We start from the raw sequence: 20,963 nt of genomic DNA, 5'->3' as shown, positions 1-20,963 counted from the left end.
TGTTAATAATTCTACCCAAAATTTTTGTAAATTCATGGTTGGGTTTAAGTTATATTAGAAAACATGGATCATTCAAGTCTCAGTACAACTGGATGTTTGTTTACTTGCACAAAATTTTTGTGCATAGAAGTTTGTTTCTCCTTCTCAGGTTATTTGTCCTCGTGTTTATTAGTTGTGTTTTTCTCTATTCATTTGGGTTGTCTCAGTGGATTGAAAATCTCAGTTAAGGTTCTTTCCCTATCATTTCAAGTTAGATTAGCTAGTGAGTGATATGCTCTTTGTACTGGTGTGGTATCATTGGTGCTCACTTTGTCCGATTGCTTTTGTAACTTTGGGATGTTTCAGATTTATGACTCTGTGCGCTCTCTCTCTCTCTCTTTGCACTCTCTTTCTTCCCTCACTCCCTCTCTCATGTAGAGCCAATTTATGGTACAATGTGTTTATACAATAGGAAGAGAAGAGAAACATTGTGAGTGAGGATGTCACCCATTTGTGCGGATCTTTGATTCGGTGGGTGGGATTGTGACAGTGAGAGAAAGAAAGTATGATAATGGGAGTAAACTATACCCGTTACAAATATTAGCTTCGGTTTTCATGTCCAAGTTTTTCTTTCTACTTTCAATTAAGGTTTGTTTGTATGTTATGTTTTCATGGAATCTCTTGCATATATTTCAATTACGTTGTACTTGAATGTCCTGAACTCAAGTGAATCAGGATGTTTTTTTTTTTGAAATCATTGAATTTCATTGTGCTTGAATGATATATATGTGAGGAATACATTTTGCATAAGGATTAATTTTAACCATTGAGTTTTATTTTATTTTTCCTTGGAGCTTGAGTAACAAGATCATCAAATTCTTATATTCGTTATCTATGTGAATAAATACAGATGCTTAACAATATTGTTACACTTCTACTTTTCTTGGGTTTTTATACATTTTGTGTGTTTGCTTAGTCTTGCCTTGGAGTTGGATGCACTTTGTGTGATGGATTGTGATTTGTTTGAAAATATCTTTAGTGTGATGATTTTGAGTATAATGTGTTTTCCTAATACTGTTTTTTCTCCCTCTTTTTAGTTCAGTCGTGTAGAAGACATCTCTATTAACCGGTAACAGATGAAATCGTTTGCAGTCGAGGTTCACGTGCAAAGGAGGGAAAATGTTGCAAGTGGAGGATAGATAACAGCTCAAGACACATGGTATAAGGGTGTAGGTAAACTGTACATATGCATCTGGAAAAAGTAAAAAGTAAAGGTGGGTTGGCTATTAGCTTATCCTTCTCGCCACAATAGAAAATACTTTTGAACTGTATTAAGCTGTTAATAAGTTAAGCTTAAACTATATTTTACTTATCAAGAATGGGTAAACTGTTTTAAATAGGAAAATTAAGTGCTTATATCAAGTAAACTGTCAATTTTACAAAGCTTTCTGGTAAATTAGATATATAGTTTAATTCGAAGAGTTGAGTTAACCTTTACTTTTGTTAAATTATATAGTTTAATTGCTTGCCCTTTTTCCAATCTCTATATATCTGCTCAACTCTTGGGTCAATTATTTGTCAGTATGAATGTTTAATTGCTTGATCAATGATATCGATTCAATTTGAAGAAGAAATATGACTTTTGTTCAATAGGGATTTGAAATAGAGATTGAGGCTCATATATGAGTAAGATGTCTCAATTGTTCATTGATTTTTAGATGCTATAACATCTTTTTTGTTGTTTTGTATGAAAACTATTCATGTCTGGTGCAGTTAATACATTCAACACCAACAACAAAACATGGGCACAATTTCTAATGGTCTATAAGATATCTATATCTCAGATAATTAACCAATTCTTTTTTACTTCCTAATTAAAACGTGAGTCACAATCATTATGTGGTCGCTTATAGCTCATAGAAAAAGCAACTTATAACGTAGACTCACAGAAAAAGTACAATTTATCTCGTTGCTCTTTCTTCGAAACTTATTTTTTAAAGGAAAAGTCCCTGTCAAAATACTAGGATATTTTTTTTTCGATTTAGTACCTTATATCTAGATATTTGGGATATTTGGGATACCTTTTAAGATTTTCATGTCGCACCAATGTCCCCTTCGGCGGAAATTGTCCTTGCCAAATGCCAATATCAATAGCTTACCTTTTACAAATACATAAGTTAATGCTTCTGCTTAAGTTGGAAGGGGTGATCCTTATTTTTACTTATTACATATTTATCTTAATTTTCGACTATCGGATTGAATGAATTGAAAGAAGATCAATGACAAAAAATGGCAAAAGTGCAGGAATAGTAAAAACATATGTGGGAATAGCATTGCGCAAGTCAGAATGCATATGGATGTGTTTCTAGGTGGTATCGATCTAATTATCCATAAACGCTTTTAGTTTAAGCAGTTAAAAAACATTTAACTATACATCAAAAGATCTTAAGTTTAATTCTTGCTTCCTTTTTCTCTCCCTCATGACACTTTTATGAAAAAAAACCTATTCACATTATTTCAACGCGTGTATTTATTTATCAATATTATGTATTTTCAGTACATAAAATTTCAAGCACATCTTTTATTTATCGAATTATATCACGTGATTATGGGATCGTTATACTCGACAATTTTAATTTCTGGGCTGTATGCCACGTACTGCTTTTTTCATGCTATCGAATCACCAAAGTTCAAACAAATCACAGGAGGTCCACCCCAATACCCCATGCACGTGAAGCAGAACCACAATATCGACCTTTATTATGTCCTATTCTCTAATCCTAACCCTAATTTGATTAATCTCATAAGGCTAACCCTGCGATGTAAACTAAACTGCATGCTTACTGCTTTATTGGATTTTCATCAAAACCATGTTTTCTTCGTCGAAGATCAAAGCCAATTTGATGAATTTGATAGAGATCTATTGCCATCAATAATTAACCGAATATATAAAGCAGAGTGAAGGTCGGACAGAGCACTAGCTGCAAGTGCGGCAGTGCCAGGTAGCACAATCATAGATATGGCAAACATTCAGTAATCTGATATATACACATCTGCCCCTCACGTCAATGTTGAAACTTGACATGACGTCAAAATACTAAAGGAAATTTTGACAGGCTGCATATATTGAGAAATCGAATCTCATATATGAACATTCATTCTCTTCATGTAATTTCGAATCACACACTCGTACTTTAGATGACTACTTATACAAGATTAATGTTTTCTCTTCTCTTTTTTTTTACCAAAGTAACATAATTTCATCGTAAAATAATGATATATTTATGATTCATTCTCTTTATTAAAAATTACTTTAAAAAAAATTAATTTGATTTAAAAGTTAGTTAGCTAGTCATGAATAAAAGAAATTGATGGTTGATCACTTGTTAGCATAATTGTTGTAAGAATGACCAAATAGTCAATAAATTAGATAAATGTTTTTAAAATTATCTTTAAATAATAAATAAAGTAAATTATTCTGATTATTTTCAGTTATACAGTGGAATATTCTCGAAGCTGATGAATCACACGATAGTGGCTACAGAAAAACTGAAATACCTCTATGAATTTTTCGAATCCTTGAAAGGATGGACTGTGATGACGAAACCACTAGCTGGTCTCTTTTTACAAACAAAATTTACAATGGAATATTGATACCAATGACAATGCAGAATATCACTGGTATAAAACGAAATAAACTATAACAAAAAACGAAGGAAAAAAGGAGAGAAAAACAAGTAATTGTTAAGACAAGATAGACTAGATAGTGATGAGGATTGCGTTAGGCAGACTGGTGGAAGATAATGGCAGATGTGACCGAAGTCTGAGCCCATCTTACGTGGGACCCGGCATACTTTGCTCTCTCCTCTCCTTCACGACCTTTTCCATTCTTTCTTTTTTTTACTTTTTCTTTTGTCGCGCTGGCACTCTCTTCACCATTCTTCCCACTAGTACCACCCCCTACTCTCTCTCTCATCCTGCATTTTGGCTGCTCTATCTTTGGCGAGAGGTCTATATTACTAATACCATTCGCACTCCTCTCTTTCCTCCCCATTTTTCCTTTACAAATTACAAAACCAAACCCAATTTCTTCCATTCTTCTTTGTCTTCTATGTATTACTACTCTCCTCTCCTCTCCTCTCCTCCTCCTCCTCACCCTTCTATTCATTTCTCTACTGAATCTATATAAACATAATAAGTTTAGTAATTTTGTAATTGTGTTAAATCCAATTATGATGATTAGCTTTTGTAGAAAGATCACCCCTCACTCTATCCTTGGCCTCACCACAGATACTACCCCCACAACAGCAACAACAAAACCCACCTCCGTTGATGCTCATGAAAAGCTCCCATTAAAATGCCACCATTACATTTCGCCTTTAAGTTCTACAGGATCAGGAGGAGGAGGGTTACTAGGATTGGTCGCCGCAACCGATAACGATCGCATGAAAAGCCAACCCCTTGTTTTGGAATCTTCATCCATCAAATCATCATCCTCCTCCTCCGCCTCCCCTTCCTCCTCCTCCTCGTCATCAGATTCGTCACCGCCAGCTTTGTCGCCGGTGGTGTTTGAATTTGGAACAAAGAGAGATCCAGGTGGGTTTGGGTTCATAGACGACATAGGAGGTGCTGTGGACGGCTTGATGTCGTGCACGGAGAGTCTAGGGTTTGAAAGCTCGGACGAGAGGCTGGTGGACGATCATCAGATCATTGAAAGAATTAGCCATGTTCCTGAGAAAGTTGATGAGAATGATCAAGATGGTATCGAGGAGGATGCATGTTTGAGGATGATGAGGCACTCGATTAAGAGAGCGCCGAAATGGACGAGGATGGGGGAGAGGAGAGTGGAGCCCAAGAAGTTTCCTCCCCCGCTTTCATCATTGAACCAAAATGGACATCCAAGGTATTATCTGAGGCCTGAGAGGAAAGATGGGAGGTTGGAGCTTACGGAGGTAAAGATTTATAGACCTGAGATTTTGAGAGCTTATCGTGAAGGTGGACGGTTGAGATTGAATCTTGTTAGCCACGAACCTCACATCCATGAAAAGGAAGAACCAATATTAGAAGGCATAGAAGAAGTACAAGAAGAAGAAGAAGAAGAGGAAGAATTTATTGATGAGGAGGAGGAAATAATTAGTGAGGAGAAAGAGGAGGAGAGTGTTGGTGAGTGGAAGCTGAAGGTAGGAGGAGAAGGGTTTCGCCGGTGTCAAAATCTGGTGAACCGCCACCATGTCCATCACCATCACCACAACCATCACGGCAACTTGCCTATGTGGAGCCAGCACCAGCATTGCGTGACAACCAGGTGATGATAGCATGAGCTCATCACTTGGCTAGAAAATCAGGAAAACATGGCATGATGTTCAAGTGTCGGCGTTGAGAAGGAGGCAAGTGTGCACGTGTAGTTAATTAGAGCACCGTTTCCTAGTAATTAGGGTTTAAGGGTCCAACTTAATCATTTAATGGTAGAGTGGGAAAATGGCTTAATCAAGTTGATTAAAACAGTTTACTTTTCTCTCTACATCAAGATTGAATCAGTTCATTCGAAGTTTCGATGAATTTTTTTTGTAGATTTCCTATTGTTTGTCAAAGTTAATGTTAGAGAGGGAATTTAGTAATTAGGAAGCTAGGTCATGTATGCTTCAAGATCGGTGTATTTTATCTTATGTACGTGCTAATTAAGTTGATTAATTAGCATTAGTACTATTGTGAGTGTAAATGTAAAATAAATTGCATGGTTGACGTGTCTCAGAAGTTTTCTGCCAATTTAATGTGAAGACGGTGAGGAATCTCTGCTGTTGACAGCAGGCAGGCTCTGCAGATGAAGGGCTCCGAAAACGCAGACCCTGAAGGCAGGAGATACGGTCATCTTTAAACGAATGATTCAGAGAATCGAAAATAGCTTGAAAATCGTTTTCAATCAAAAATCAAGCCAAATAACTCGTAGGCCTCACTGAACAAAAAATAGTTAAAGGGCCAACCGGTTGACCCAAATCAACCAGCCAGCCAACCCCCAACCAGGTTACATGCTGACATCAATTTTTTTTTTTTTTTGGGGCCAAAATTTTCAAATAAATATTTAATTATAGGTTTAGATTTTTTGGGCCTAGAAAGGTAATTTGATCAAGGTTGGGATGTTCATTTTATAATCATGTTTCCTTGCTCATTTATCTCTCACAGCCGATGTGGGACAATTATAATATAAGTGTAGTTGTAGTTCCCTTCATAATTTATTTTAAATGTTTAATTATATTACATTTAATTTGTTTAATCCTTTGGCTCTCGGTGGAGATGGTAAGAAATATGGTTATGCATTGTTTATTAAAATATTAATTTCTTGAAGGACCAGAAAGCTAAAACGAGCTCTTTGACCAACCTTCGGTTAAAGATGGCCTAACAAACACAAAAGAATGAACTAGGCTACAATATTATGCATGTTATTATGCAGCATGCACTCTAATACAAGTCGATTGTGTAAACTTTGGTAACACGTTGCATACGTGTTAATTTTGATTGGCTAGCTAGTTAAACTAAACAAGCGTAATTCTCATTTTAAACTCAATTTTTTTTATTGTTTTAATTTTTTAATATCCATGTGGGGTCAGATTGCCACTTGGTATTCAATCATTATCCACGTGGACGTCACGTCATGCGTTAATGGAGGTTCTAACGGAAAGCCTAACAGATCAAGAAAAAACTTATCTATGAAAGTTTAAAAACCACGATACTTCAGAGTGGTAAAGTAAGAATTACCCACTAAACAATGCTTACGTACACTGCAAAAAAAGAGTTTTTTTCGTGGCAAAACTTCTCCAAGGTGAACCTGGTATTTGACAGAAAAGGTTATTTCTCCCAACAAAATTCAATATTATCAGACGAAAACTATACCAATGAAAGTTTAACATTATTCGGCGAATTATTTGTCTTTGTTATATTTTTTTAATTAATATTTTGGACCATTGCAAAATAGAGAGATTTGTTAGCTTGAAGTCGTTCCTTCAGTATCGATCCCAACAAACTATTATTCCGTTATCAGTCATTATAAGATGCGAAATTTTCGTCGCCATAGTTACTTTTATAGTCTCATGAGCTTCATGGGATTCTTGTTGAAGTTAAGATATGCATAAGTCATTTATATAGGTTAGAATGTTGGCCATATAATTGGGGTGACAAGTAGTTTGAATTCATAGTTCTTACTATATAAGATGAGCTTGAGATAATATTCTTATCATCACAAGTCAACTAGAAAACTGGATTGAGAGGGACTTTTTGCGAGGTGACGTACAGATTAAAGACGAAAAAAAATGAAGGGACGAAATTAAAAGGGTTAGGGTTTTCTGGGGTGTATGTTGTTGAGTGCTACCATTAGGGAAGACTTCGACCAACAAAAAAAAGTCATTGCCAGCTACAATATGATCACAGCACCCTAAGACACGTGTGTGTGTGTGTATCTAATTGTTGAAATATGTATGTTCGTTGGATGATCATTTTATTTGCGGATTTTGTTTTTTATTTTTTGTTTTTAAAATGTTAAGAAATTATATTTGAGAAAGAGGTGGACGAAGAGAGAGAAACAAAGATGAAAGAGTAGAAGTAAAATTTTGGAAGTAAAAACAACTTACAGAGACTTTTGATTTTTAGTTTCCATGATTTATTTGTGTATTTCTTCTGCATCTCTTGAACTATATTTTCTTCACTATTTTATATCTCTTATTTCTCCAACGTATCTCTCTATCCCTAACGCAAAGATTAAATCAAAATCAAAATGGTTATCAAACTAACAATACATTTACAATTAAAGTTATTAGTTATCTAATTTATTACCGTTCTTAATTTGTTACAGCATATTTAACTGGTTATGGAATAGATTTCATTTATGTTGTAACATGCTTTAAACTAGCTTTAAGATTTCGTTATGTGTTCAAGGCTTCAAACATAAGCTATAGTATGAAAAACAAATTAACACACTCATGCACACGTACTAACCGCACATTTTACACATGCTTATTAATGATTCCTAACAATAATAAATCACAAATTAAGTAAGTTGTAATACTATAATAATCATCGATCTTTAATACTTTTGCATGGTTTAACTCATATTCATTAATGCATAAATACAAAAACAAATATCTTATTAGAGTTTGACGCATATATCTTTCTTATTTGACAATGTGTGTATGGTTGGAAGCTGCATTTTCATGTGTTGTTCCACTCACAAACCACAATTATTGGGCTGCTCTGTACATATATAACTTATAGATTAGCCAGCAAGGACAGGGATATACATGAGCGTTGATTTTCACACATTCTTTTAGCTGTTCGCGCACACTTTTTTATTTTGATCATCAAATTGAATAAATAAAATGAAACAAGTATCATACAAGGACACACATGTGGGAGGAGAATAATAGTGTATGCTTATCCTTTCCATATATGTATATAGAGAGAGTTTAGGATTAGGGGATACACATTTTTTACACACATTTTGATATCCATTTTGTCTGGTCTACTTCTCAATGTATTTTCATAATCCGAACCATCTATATTTAGTACATCATTAACAATTCTCTCCTCTTCAACTAAGGTGAAGAAACAATTTTCATCTCTAGTGTTGATACTCCCTAAAACACAAAAAGGTTAAACTGTTAGTTGTTAAGGAATAAAAAAAAATGATAGAAATCAAATCCGCATCAAAGTGCATATACATAATTGATTTTCGTCACTACGATAGAGCGTCTTCTACGAAAATATTTTGTGACCTTATACAAATTAACTCTCAATTGATCGCCAAGTTTTCTTATTCAGATGTTACAACCGGCGAGATAAACCTTTCTTATACTGTAGTTTACATTGATGTAGTATTCATATTAAAAACAAAATGAAATAAAAAGTTCAAGGTGCTCAAAGTGGAAAAATATAATTTCGTCGACAGCAGGGTTCGAACCTGCGCGGGCGAAGCCCAACAGATTTCAAGTCTGTCTCCTTAACCACTCGGACATATCGACGTTTGTGTCCTGTCTAGCATTCTATAATTATATTATCTAAAATGAAAAATCTCATATGATTGAGCATATTCCATTTCTTAATTTTTTCATTTTAATAGTTTCCCTACTTCGTGTCTTGCTTTTCTCTTCTTTTCTCTTCTGGGTCAATTGCTCCATTTTTATTCTGGTCGACTTTTCTTCTGATAAAGAATTAGTAATTTTATGGATAAATCATAAATCTATCAAAAAGAAAATCAATATCGGATAATAAAATCGTAACTCATAACTAGACTCAGTTGGAGTTATCTAGAGCTTAGCTATATAGAGATGTATAAAGCCAATAATTTTTTTAGTCAAAGTTGTTGTAATTAGTTTGCTCAATTATTTGCTTATTTACTGCTTAATTATGTTTTAGCTTTTGTGTACAAATCATTTTCTTTCGTTAATGAAAATCAAAATATCATTTCCTTTTAAATAATGCTCACTACTCACCCAATAGATAACTTTTAAGCCACAACGAACAAGATCAATGACTAAGATTAAATTTATTGAGTTTGTGGATGAAAAATACAGAAGTATTGACCGTTAGCTCAAATATATATTTATTGTATACATTGAATCATATCAATTCAAGTAGTCATATTTTTACAGTATCAGAGCAGGTTATCTCATTTGTGGTACCCAACAGTCACGTGTGTCACTCCCGTTTGTTGATCTATAGTGCATGTCCTTATAAGTAGTTGATATATTTCTCATATTGCAAATTAGTTTTGTGATGTAACCTCATCGTCTTTATACCATCTAATCATAACACCGCCATAAAGAATGTCAATTCAGTAATGATGTGTCAAAGTGGTTGGGGAAACAATAATTAACAACAAATTAATATCTAGCTCTAAAAGACGCTAAATGCTAGTCAAGCGGCGGGCTGGGGCCTAGTGCCTTGGCGGCTCAGCGAGGTCTAGGAGACCTATGTGGATTTAAGTAAAATTATTATATATTGTATAAATAAGTGTCTGCTTATACTTAAAAAATATATAATGCAACATAAACTGCAAAATAGAATGACATATACATTATAAAGTATTGAAACATAATGAAAATATGATGAACAAGCATATAATGTGTGTTTCATCTAAGTATTGAACAAGTCTCTTACAATTTATTGAAAAAAATAACATACAAAATGAAAGTTATCTATTTTCTATCTTAGTGAGCTGCGACCTAGGTAAGTGACTAGACGGGTGCCTAAGCAGGTCTAGGCGTCATTTCTTAATTTTTAAATGTCTCAGGATAAATTGGGACAACGGACAGCCTAGCCGGGAATTTTTAGAACATGATTATTATTAATCACATTTCATCACTGGAGCTGGAGTAAACCAAATTCAGTTTGTTTGGAAGCTCTTATATATAACAGAATAAATAGAACAATTTTAATTAGTCACAGGTACAACGACGGGGACGTAGCTCATATGGTAGAGCGCTCGCTTCGCATGCGAGAGGCACGGGGTTCGATTCCCCGCGTCTCCATCCCTTTTTTCCATTTCCTTCTTTTATTCGTTGCCGTCGGATCTGGGCTGGGTATTGTGTTGGATCTGGACCCGAACTTCATTCCAACAAGTGGGCGAACCCAAACGTAAGTCGCGACCCGAAGAAGTGGGTCACCATAATTCACAAGATAAACATTTCTTTTCCTTGAAATGAACAAATAATTTTGTGATCCCCAAGTATGGTTTTCATTTTTTTAATTTTATTTTTTTATTAGGTCAAATGTAATCCTCACGTTCTGCCCTCCTACGTGCCAAATAAAAAAAATGTGAGGTGTTAATAGTAGATCCACTCACATCTTAAAATTTATCCGACATTAGAGATTGTTTAAGATTTTTGATATGTTAGGTTGTTATCTTAATATTTGAATAGATATATGTATGTTATTCTCCTTCTAATACTTTTGGTTAGTTAATACAAACATTAGACAACCATACATCCATTGATAAAGTAAACATATACAAGAAAAACTTAGACGTGTGGAAGGATATGTATACAACCTACAATGTTTCTGGTCATATCTCAAAATTTCAAAGAGTGGAAGAATTCTTGCTTCAAACTTCTTTAGATTTGAAGTCGTATGCCTCATCAGTTATTATTATTATTCCTTTTCCACTAGGGCTGGTCATGCACTGTCAACTTGCTTACCAAAAATATATACAAAAAACAAAGAGTTGAGCCATCATCAAGGGCTGCTTCACAAACTACAAACCTCAAATAAAAAAAGGATAGACATCCATTTGCTCACGTTGTTACTAGGCGGATACAAGATTTGAACCTTCGGGTCATAGTGTTAAATATAATTTTTTAAGTAAGAATAGAGCGTGATGCGTGCAAAAAAAAAAAAAAAAGATTAGTTTGTTCACTTGGTTAGTGTGTTGTGTACATGTCAACAGATAACAACATATGCTGAAGTAATCTGATGAGTGTGATAGAAATGACGTGATGTTGATGCAACATATCAACATGTTGACGCAACCTGTCGAGATATGCCTAGCATGCATTACATCAAACATTTAATAAGCAAAAAAAAACATGTACCAAACATTCGGAGGGTCCTCAAAAGAACTTCACATATATATTTTCTGGACTTGGTTGGTCCTAGGATTGTCCCTATTTCCATTCGCCCTTAGTTGGTACGATTTAAGGTGTAGGCTTGCTTTGCGGATTTGGTGGTTTCCAATTATCTATCTAGATCCTTTCCGGATCCTCTTTGTGAGGATTCTAGGAATCCGTGAACCGTGTTCTTTCATTGCACATCACGCAGTCAGTATTCGTCAGGTACTGTTTGTATTCAATATTAAATAAAAAAATTTAAAATTATTTATAACCGCTCGATGTTAGGTCAGCCGTGATAAGCAGTCTAGCATCGGTTTAGGTAGGTAGGAACACAATGGATGAGGGTTAGTGATTAAGCGTAATATATGTGCATCACTTTGTGTAGATCAGATTGAATGAAGACAAATTCTATTCAAGGACAATACTAGTGATGTGAGTTGTATGGTTGTTTGTGTGACTTTGTTCGTTATAAGTTTTCCTTTTTTTTGAGTTAGTTTCTTCTTTCTATTAGATTATATTGTTTTCATCTTGCCGACAACTTTGAACCATCAAGAGATGGATTAAGGATTGGAGACAATTTAGGTTTGTATTCCACACAATACGTTTTAATATTTTTACTTTTTTTTTTTTTTTTACAAACAGATTAATTTTTCTGTTGTAAACAAGTAAAGAATGTGTACTGACAAAAGAGAGAAGAAAAAATAAAGTTTTAATGAAAAATTTACAGTACTGTTTATTTTAACGAAAAATTATATCTTTACATTAAAAAATTAATTTACTTTATTTTTTATTTTACCTTTATCATTAAAACTTAAAGTTTTCAAACTTTTTTTTTATTAATTTTCTTAAAAGAAAAACGTGTAGTGAAAAAAGAATATTAGAAAAAATCAGATGCCAGTAATGTGAAAAGAACTAGAAAGAGTCTATAAATTATGGAAGTGAAAAACCAGATGCCAACATTGTCACACTCCATCGTTTGAATTTCTGATTTTTCAATTCCATTTTCTACACTCAAAATCTTATAGAGAGATTAAGATTGAGATAGTTAGAGAGAGAGAGAGATCTTAAAATGCAGGAACAAAATTGCAAGAGCAGATTACAGCCAGTTCTACCGAAGCGGATAATCCTTATGCGGCACGGCGAGTCCCAAGGGAATCTCGACACCGCCGCCTACACCACCACCCCCGACAACAAAATCCCACTTACCCAAGAAGGGCTGGCCCAGGCCCAGCTCGCCGGCGCCGAGATCCACCGCGTCATCTCTGACGCCACCGGCGCTGACAGCCCCAACTGGCGCGTCTGCTTCTACGTCTCCCCTTACGAGCGGACGCGCTCCACGCTCAGCCAGATCGGACGGTCCTTCTCCAGGAAACGTGTGATCGGGGTCCGCGAGGAGTGCCGGATACGGGAGCAGGATTTCGGGAACTTCCAAGTGCAGGAGCGGATGAAGGCCATTAAGGAGACCAGGGAGCGGTTCGGCCGGTTCTTCTACCGGTTTCCGGAGGGGGAGTCCGCCGCCGACGTCTACGATCGCGTTTCGAGTACGTTTCTCCTTTTTGTTTTTGGTTCTTTTCTTACGTTTTGGTTTTGGGTTTTGTTTATTGAGCATTTTGGAAGTAACCCAAGATGGGGTTTTTGGTTGTTTGTAGTAAAGTTCAAAACTTTAAGTTTGTTTTTGTTGTTTGGTGGTTTGGAATTTGGTGAAACATTTTGCTAAAATTGGGTTTTAGTACTACTCTAGAAGTAAGAGTAAGGTTTGTGATGGAATCTAAAATAAATGCCTGAACTTTGACAAGGCGATATTCTAAACTGCGGGTTTGGGGGATTCGAACTTAGGTGCTAAGAGGCCGGCACATTGCCATGGCCAACTTTGCCCAACCTATGTTTGCATTTAGAAAGAGAGTTAGGTGCTATCTGAATTTTGGGTTTCCATTTGGAGGTGTATATTATGAATCTTATGATTGAATGCTTTTGTTTAGAGAATGGTATTGGGCAAATGCCAAATGATGGTTGAAGTATGCATGTGTGGTTAGGCAAATTGGCTAGTGGTGTGCCGGCCCTTTTGCACCTTAGTTCGAACACGCCTCCTTGTAGTTTGTGTAGTTTAGAATATTGCTTTTGTTAAAAATGATGATGATTAAAGTATTGTTTTGCAAATGAGAGGTTTTTGAAGAGAAAATGATTCATGGTTTAAAAGTGGAGGAGGACAAGAGCTGTAAATTGAAGTCCGATTTAATTGAACCGCAACATAACCAATGCTTACACTTTGCAACTATATGAACCCGAACACAAATCCTTAAGAATTCTGTACATGTTAAATTGATGGAACTGGGTTCCACATATATGCATCTTTTGAATTGTACTGTCAGTTTGACATCTCTCTTCGTGATGAGATGAATATATGGAGGTTTAGAAATTCCTGTTCGCTGAAAATGTGTATCTGTGCATTTGATTGCTGCATAAAGGGTTTGGTGTTACATATTTCATGTTGTCTAATGAGACAGATGATTGCAGGTTTTCTTGAATCCTTATGGAGGGACATAGACATGAACAGGCATCGCCATGACCCTTGCCATGACCTCAATCTCATAATCATATCACATGGGCTAACATCACGCGTCTTCCTCATGAAGTGGTTCAAGTGGACGGTCGAGCAATTTGAGCACCTAAACAACCTTGGGAATTGTGAATTTCGAGTGATGCAATTAGGAAAAGGTGGAGAGTACAGCTTAGCAATTCATCACACTGAGGAAGAACTGCAAGAATGGGGTCTATCACCCGAAATGATAGCCGACCAAAAGTGGCGAGCCCATGCCAACAGGGGCGATTGGAACGAACGTTGCCCCTGGTACCTCGATGCTTTTTTCGACAAACTAGCTGAGTCGGAAGAAGACAACGGAGACGGTGACGAGATCTGGCATGAAACTGATGAAAAAATTCCGCAAACGAATTGCAGTTCTTGAACCAAACTGATTATTTTAGCATATGGGTTGGGAATTCTTTTGATTTGACCTTGTAGTTAACTGTTGTATGTTCATAGTATCTCTTGAGTGTTGGAAGTAGAAATTAGCAACATCAGTTTATGCATAGGAAATTTTCTTTGTAAAGCAGATATTTTATTTGGTGTATCTTTTAATTGCATTGAACTAACTGCCAAATTACAATTTACAATACAGAAAATTCAGGTACAAAACTAGCACATGCAATGGCATGCTCAAAGAGTATGGAAAGTGAAGTGAAGTACATGTTGCACGAGTAATTTAGAATATCGTCCATTTGAACAAAACAAGTGAAATGAAGCACATATTTGTACCCGGTGTGCTTGTCTTTTCTCTCTTTTTATGTGACACGAAAGTGATAAGTACATTTTCGTTCCCAGTTTGGCATGCTCCCTTGGTGTTTTTCTGTTCATGCAACACGTGTCACGTAATGAGAAAGATACTAATGTGTTACGTAATGAAAGAGATACTAATATAAGATGTCATGTGATAAGAGAGATGCTAATAAGCGAAATAAAACCGGTTACATACAAGAATATGCGTGGCTGAGAGTCACACGTGATTTATCAGACCGCATATTTCACAAAACAGATGTATCCTTTTTTCAACCAAACACCATCATTAAAGGGTAAAGCAGCATTCTTATTTAACCCAAACTCGTAAACAGTATCTTCCCTCTCTCACACTAGCACTCTCTCTCTCTCTCTCTCTCTCTCTCTCTCTCTCTCTCTACTCCTTTACACTTTACCGGGATCTAGGTCTCATTGATTTCGGCAAAAAAGCAGAGGTTGTCTTTCACACACCCACAGAGATCAAAATTCCACCTGAAACAAAAGTGGGCATCTTTGATTGGATATTGTCCAATTTTTGCACACACTCCCAGACGCCAGCAATCAAAGGTCGAAGCTTTATTGAAATCCTCAAATGGGTTTTTGATATCTGATCTTGGGCAACCTGCATTTTCGGAATCAAACCAAATTTGGGTTTTGTTCTGGAAACTGATGGCTCATCTGACAGAACATGGGAATTGCAGTAATGGTGTTCTGAGGCTGGTTTTTGTGTTAGTAGGTTTGTGCCTGGTCGGGTACGCTGTCGTACGTCCAACGTTGTACTGGAGCTTGAAGGAGAACAGTTCGTGTCCGCAATGTCCTTGTGATTGTTCAACAGATTTCGATTCCGCACCTGTAGGTGAGATTCACTTCCCCAAATGTAGAAATGTTGCTATTTTTAGCAGAACACATGATGTCACTCGATTTGGTCTTGTTGAGCAAATTGTAAAGTAGTATTGAAATCGAGTCGTTCTACAGTACACTATGTGATAAATTGTTTTATGAACAGTTAGATTGAAATGTTTAGATTAAAACACGCGAGTCCAGTCATCACTAAAGATTACATCGGAGCACTATAGATTTACGCTGATTTTCTTGATTATATTGGAATTTATTTTGGAAATATTTCATATATATTAACCTTTGTTTTCATTTCTTACTTAACCAGATATTATCAATAGCTCAATTTCAGGTCAGTTTAACCACCTGTCATGCATCCATTTGTGTGAAAATTTAGTTATACGTGATGCCACTGTGGTTGTATCTCAAGTCAATCACCGTTGTCACTTGGTAAAATGAAAACTCATAGAAGTGCATGATTGGCGTGTAATGTTGTCTCAGTGGCATCCCTGCTGTAGCTAACTTGCTTTCGTGTTTCAGACGAAAAACATTGTCAATGTCATATCTTTCACTAATTTGCAGACTGCGGAAAACATGAACCAGAAATGAAAGAGGAGATGGAGAAGGACATCATCGCCTTGATGTCGGAGGAGCTAAGTTTGCAGCAAACCGTCGCCAACGAAACCCTGCAACGTGCCGATGCAGCGTTAATGGGGGCTAGGAAAGTCTCTTCACTCTTCCAAAGGGAGGCAGAAAAATGTAATGTAGGGGTGGAAACTTGTGAAGAAGCAAGGGAGAGGGCAGAAGCAGAACTTGCAGAAGAGCTTAGGCTTTCGGAAGCATGGGAGAAACGAGCTCGGGAGCTCGGGTGGAACGATAAAAGAGCATACTCTTGAATGAAGTCATCATGAAATTTTCGTATAATCTTTTTCGTTAGTTGTGGATATGAATTTTCTACTAACGTTTCATCGTTTTGAGAATGAATTCATATTATCCATCATATCCAAAATTTTGAGTGCGATTAAGAAAGTAGTGGCAAGAAGAAATTGTACACAAAAGTGCAAAAATAATTGCGAAAAAAATGCGCTTTGCATACAATTGAAGAGAAAAATGCGAAAAAATACACAAAAGCGTTCTTTGGCTTGTTAGATCTCAGTAATATCTTGAACATTGTGGCGAATATGTTTTGTATGAGTAAATAAATCGATCATGAACTGTTTGGCTCTACAATTAACCCATTTAAGCATACCTAGGAAGCTGGCTTCTTCAGGTTAGATATAAACTATCTAAGACCGCAAATCCAGCTGCAACTCCACCTTCATCTGATGAGGAAACCTTTGTCCGCATCAGGTAGCCGCATTGGTCGTTCAAGATCACTTTATCTTTGTTCCTGCATCAATGAAAAATGTGGCACTATGATTCCACGCTTTGGTACAGCTGTTATTCGCACAGTATAAACAATGCCGACAGAAGTGGATTGTAACTGTGCAAATAAAGAGAAGGAAAAAAAGGAAACAACAGAAACCTGAAGATTTAGTCATAAAAGTCGTATACCTTAAGTAAGCACCGTATACCCCCAGCTCAGATATGGTATCATCTTTATAACATACACCCTCGCGCATCAAGAATGTGTGAGAAGCAGTAGGGAATATCCTCTGCATTAGGATATAAGCAGCATCTGCTTCTGATCCTTCCTTCTGCAATCTTGTGAGGGCTTCCCTTATATCAGTGCCGTAGATGTTGTTCCCTGAAGTGTAACAATGACTCGTCAATAACACTTGTCATTACAACAACAGTAGAGCAAAGTTTAAACCATTTACCTCCGCCTTCTCTTTGGGGCTTCATAACAAATAACCCAGGGCTCTCTATTGCCTTTTTGACAATATCTGAGTCATCCAAACTCCACAATCCTGCAAAGCATTTCCGCAATTTTGCAATGTCTTCTTTATCATCGAGGAACCTGCTCACGTGAAGATGATAGAAAGATACAACGTTACTGGTTGTAACAATGGTAACCATTCTTCCCTAAAATTATGATTCATACAATGCCGAGGAAAAAAATGGAAGGAGTTTTGATCCAGCAATACCTCTCAAGAACATTAGGCTTCGCAAGTTCTTGTTGAATCTTTTTGGTCCCGACTAAGTGATAAGAAATTGAGGGGCACTTGATGGCAGATGACTGCTCCATAAGGAGCCTTGCTCTCCACTCCTATAAATTGAGGAACATCGTATTAAAAGCCATATCATCATATTCTGAGGTTATATTAGGCAATTGAAGTATCCTTTTCCTTTTATGAGTAATGCGTTAAGTGCCATCTTAAGCATATTTTCAAAGCAACAAAGAACCATAATGGGCAATTACAAGTTTTACACGGCCAAGATAGATGCATAGAAATTATTCAATTCAGGTTTAGATAAAATAAAGACACATACAAGCAGACGTGGTCGCTGTGCCCTTACAAACCAAAAAAAAAAAAAAAAAATGCGGGATTAACCAACCAAATTCACCCCCGAACAGACATAGGATAAATACATATGACTACGGATTAGAAATTTGGTCATCTACTTTGTACCCTTATTGCAGATAAGTAACTACATTTTCTGCTAATGAACAACAGATGTTCACCACTAAAAGGAAGAATGTTCCACTATTCTTGAAACAGAATTAGTATTTGAGTAGCAGGAAAGTGTAAGACTTGCTTACTGATTCAGAAGGATAATGGATTGGTGCATACCCAACTCTGAAATAAACAATTGCAACTTCTTGGCCACCCCTGCAAGTTCGAAGCTTTTTTAGATGTCAAAGTCAAAGATATAACATGCTAGATCCACAAATCTAGAAGGGTACATACACAACGAGTGTTCCATCTGGTTGAAGCTTCCCCTCTGCATCAATTTCGGCCAACGTTCTCCGAAGAGTTGATACATTATGTGTGTTATACAGTTAAGGAACATTATTCATGAGTTCTGTTAACTAGTTTATTACTAAAGATATAAGCATATAGTTGATAATTATATATTTTCCAAGAAATACCATTTTCTCCAACATGAAAGCTTATTTAAAGCTAAAGAGGATATCTTTCTTTCAACAGAGCAGAAAGCCAGTGTTGGTCATACATGTTCCGCTCTTCAGGCTGAACCACGAACAGGATTACGGCCCTGTATGTATATGTTAAGTTAAATGCACCCTTAATCACTTCACTGAATATAGCAGCAGCAGAAGGAAACAAATGAAATATTGTTTCAGTTCTAACCTGGGGTTATTGTATTCAATCCAAGCTTTAGCCAAAGCCTCTACAAACCGAGTGGCTGCAGGATTATTAGGAACTCTTTTGGAATCTAATCCAAGAGATTCTCCATAGTGATTAAGTAAGCTCCTGGAAAATGAGAGGCTAATTGTAAATAATTGGTAATCTTGGGCTTAATCTTTTGGCATTGGAAATATGAGAATATTAACAGATATACACACAATCAAATATACAGGAAAATTTTCATTAGTTGAACCTAGCATTACATTGACTAGTCAGAAATTCATAAACAAACCACTGAATACATGTTATTTGCAAAATATCCAATAAGTTATAAGTTAACCTGTGAAGGTCGCTAACAAGACAACCGAGTCCCGGAAATGAAGCTGAAATTGTGTTCATCTCTATTTGAAGGAGTTGTTTAGTTTCTTCATCAAGCATATAATCTGAGCGATGTAAACCCAAGCGTATGTCCTGTTTCAGTGATTAAAAAAAAGTTTAGAGAAATTCAACTCATTCTACGAAAATAAAGTTCTCGTCTCACAATAATTGATCTCCAAATGCTACATTGATATGTAGTTTTACCTCTTTCTTGTTAATCTCTAGCATCTTGGAATGAATATCTAGAAGTCTAGATGTAAAAGCATCCACTTTCTTCGTTCTGCGATGTGAAGATTGTGATTATATTAGATCAGGAATAAGCTCTAATCTCTAGAGCCAATATATAAACACTACAACCGTCATGTAAGTTGATTTTCTCTCTTATCCCCATACACAATTGTTAAAGTTCAAACTAAGGTTGTTAGGGCCAAGTTTCTCCCGAGCTGGGGAGACACACAAAAGGGTTTGGCCGTGCTAACCCACGCTCTTATGTGATACACCAAAGTCAATCAAACAGGCTTCCCGACTATTCCTAGGTTCATTTAAGCTAAACTGTGAGCTTGCTAATTTTCCAAATCACACGCTTAATCTAAAAGGTATAAGAAAAAGTACCTGGACAGTGAATCCTGCAGAAACTTTGCATCCAAACTCACTCGATCGACAAGTTCATTAAATATGGGGGCTAACTCATATGCTTGCTTCCAATGGCTTTCTGGAAATGGCATCGGAAATAAAGCAAACGGTGCATGTACCATGCCTACACCAGGTACTTTTCCTGATCTCTGTAATTTACAGCATTCAATATCAACATCAAATATAAGGCTTTAAGTTATACCTTCACATAATTAATGCAGATTAAGAGTTTCCCATAGCTTGTGGCAACTAAAAGCTTTTAAATTTGATAAAAAAAACTAGAGTTCTTTTGCACACACAACTACAAAAAACAAATATAAATTCCAGGAAAAAAAAATATTAAAACTAAATAAACTAAAACTAAATTGAATTCTCAGATGTCTGAATCCAATTTTCTGCAATACATGCTGATCAAATTTTCCATTTTTCAACAAGCTAAACACTTCTTAGACAATTAAAAACTAAAACTAAGGCAGAAAACCTTCAATTTTTCATAGTTTTTTGTTCCAAACCGTTCAAAACTAAACAAAGATTCAGGAGAGCAAGAACACCCACAAACCTGAACAGACTTGTCACCAACAAGAAGCCCATGAAGAGAGCTCCAAACAAGAGCATCATACACCATCTTCTCCACCAGCCCCTCATCAATCCCATGAAAATCAATCATGGGTCTTTCGGAAACTCCCTCCTGGGTCTCCCCAACTTCAACTTTCCCACCCAAAACCTGAGAGGGTTTCTGGGACATGATCCTCAGATGGGTCTGGGGGATTTGGTTTGTGGAATGGAATTTGAAACTGGGATTTGGGAATCTGGATGGATTAAAGGCAGAGGCTTTGGGGTGTGAGATGAGGAGGGAGTGAGTACAGAGTGTGGTGGAATGAAAGCATGAAGAATATGAAGTGCCCATGTTTGACCCCTTTGGGTAGTGGCCTTAAAAGTGGCTTTAAAATCGTAGAACCT

At 36.4% G+C, this 20,963-nt stretch overlaps 4 protein-coding genes and 2 non-coding genes across 7 annotated transcripts; 4 read left to right on the top strand and 2 right to left on the bottom strand.

The window, feature by feature from the left end:
- The first annotated feature begins 3,825 nt into the window (after positions 1-3,825).
- LOC137723163 (uncharacterized) lies at positions 3,826-5,745 on the top strand. The gene has a single exon (XM_068462338.2). It carries the CDS (start codon positions 4,212-4,214, stop codon positions 5,286-5,288), a length of 1,077 nt encoding a protein of 358 aa, XP_068318439.1. The 5' UTR covers positions 3,826-4,211; the 3' UTR covers positions 5,289-5,745.
- Positions 5,746-8,905: 3,160 nt separating this feature from the next.
- TRNAS-UGA (transfer RNA serine (anticodon UGA)) lies at positions 8,906-8,987 on the bottom strand. The gene has a single exon. It is a non-coding gene; the product is annotated as a tRNA-Ser (tRNA).
- A 1,436-nt stretch (positions 8,988-10,423) lies between these two features.
- On the top strand, positions 10,424-10,496 carry TRNAA-CGC (transfer RNA alanine (anticodon CGC)). Its single transcript has one exon. It is a non-coding gene; the product is annotated as a tRNA-Ala (tRNA).
- Positions 10,497-12,447: 1,951 nt separating this feature from the next.
- Positions 12,448-14,723, top strand: LOC137723561 (phosphoglycerate mutase-like protein AT74). Its single transcript, XM_068462760.2, has 2 exons — positions 12,448-13,114; positions 14,088-14,723. Exons 1-2 carry the CDS (start codon positions 12,643-12,645, stop codon positions 14,534-14,536), a joined length of 921 nt encoding a protein of 306 aa, XP_068318861.1. The 5' UTR covers positions 12,448-12,642; the 3' UTR covers positions 14,537-14,723.
- A 531-nt stretch (positions 14,724-15,254) lies between these two features.
- Positions 15,255-16,721, top strand: LOC137722734 (uncharacterized). 2 transcript variants are annotated; one of them, XM_088693042.1, is made up of 3 exons: positions 15,334-15,760; positions 16,070-16,093; positions 16,324-16,721. In XM_088693042.1, exons 1-3 carry the CDS (start codon positions 15,574-15,576, stop codon positions 16,635-16,637), a joined length of 525 nt encoding a protein of 174 aa, XP_088549168.1. In that variant the 5' UTR covers positions 15,334-15,573; the 3' UTR covers positions 16,638-16,721. The 2 variants fall into 2 exon arrangements, with proteins under 2 accessions (XP_068317911.1, XP_088549168.1); XM_068461810.2 differs by lacking the exon at positions 16,070-16,093 and having other exon boundaries at positions 15,255-15,760.
- A 90-nt stretch (positions 16,722-16,811) lies between these two features.
- Positions 16,812-20,963, bottom strand: GSH2 (glutathione synthetase 2). Its single transcript, XM_068461809.2, has 12 exons — positions 20,563-20,963; positions 19,983-20,152; positions 19,575-19,650; positions 19,333-19,463; positions 18,996-19,118; positions 18,820-18,900; positions 18,594-18,674; positions 18,446-18,515; positions 17,829-17,950; positions 17,562-17,701; positions 17,296-17,488; positions 16,812-17,131 (listed from the first exon to the last, which is right to left on the bottom strand). The coding sequence occupies exons 1-12, from the start codon at positions 20,908-20,910 to the stop codon at positions 17,008-17,010; spliced, it is 1,659 nt and encodes a 552-aa protein (XP_068317910.1). The 5' UTR covers positions 20,911-20,963; the 3' UTR covers positions 16,812-17,007.

This window comes from Pyrus communis, chromosome 4 (assembly GCF_041283825.1).
Source record: "Pyrus communis isolate YQ-2024b chromosome 4, ASM4128382v1, whole genome shotgun sequence".
In the NCBI taxonomy this organism is placed as follows: Eukaryota; Viridiplantae; Streptophyta; class Magnoliopsida; order Rosales; family Rosaceae; genus Pyrus; species Pyrus communis.
Note: the sequence above shows the minus strand (reverse complement) of the source record. Positions and strands in the feature narration are given on the sequence as shown.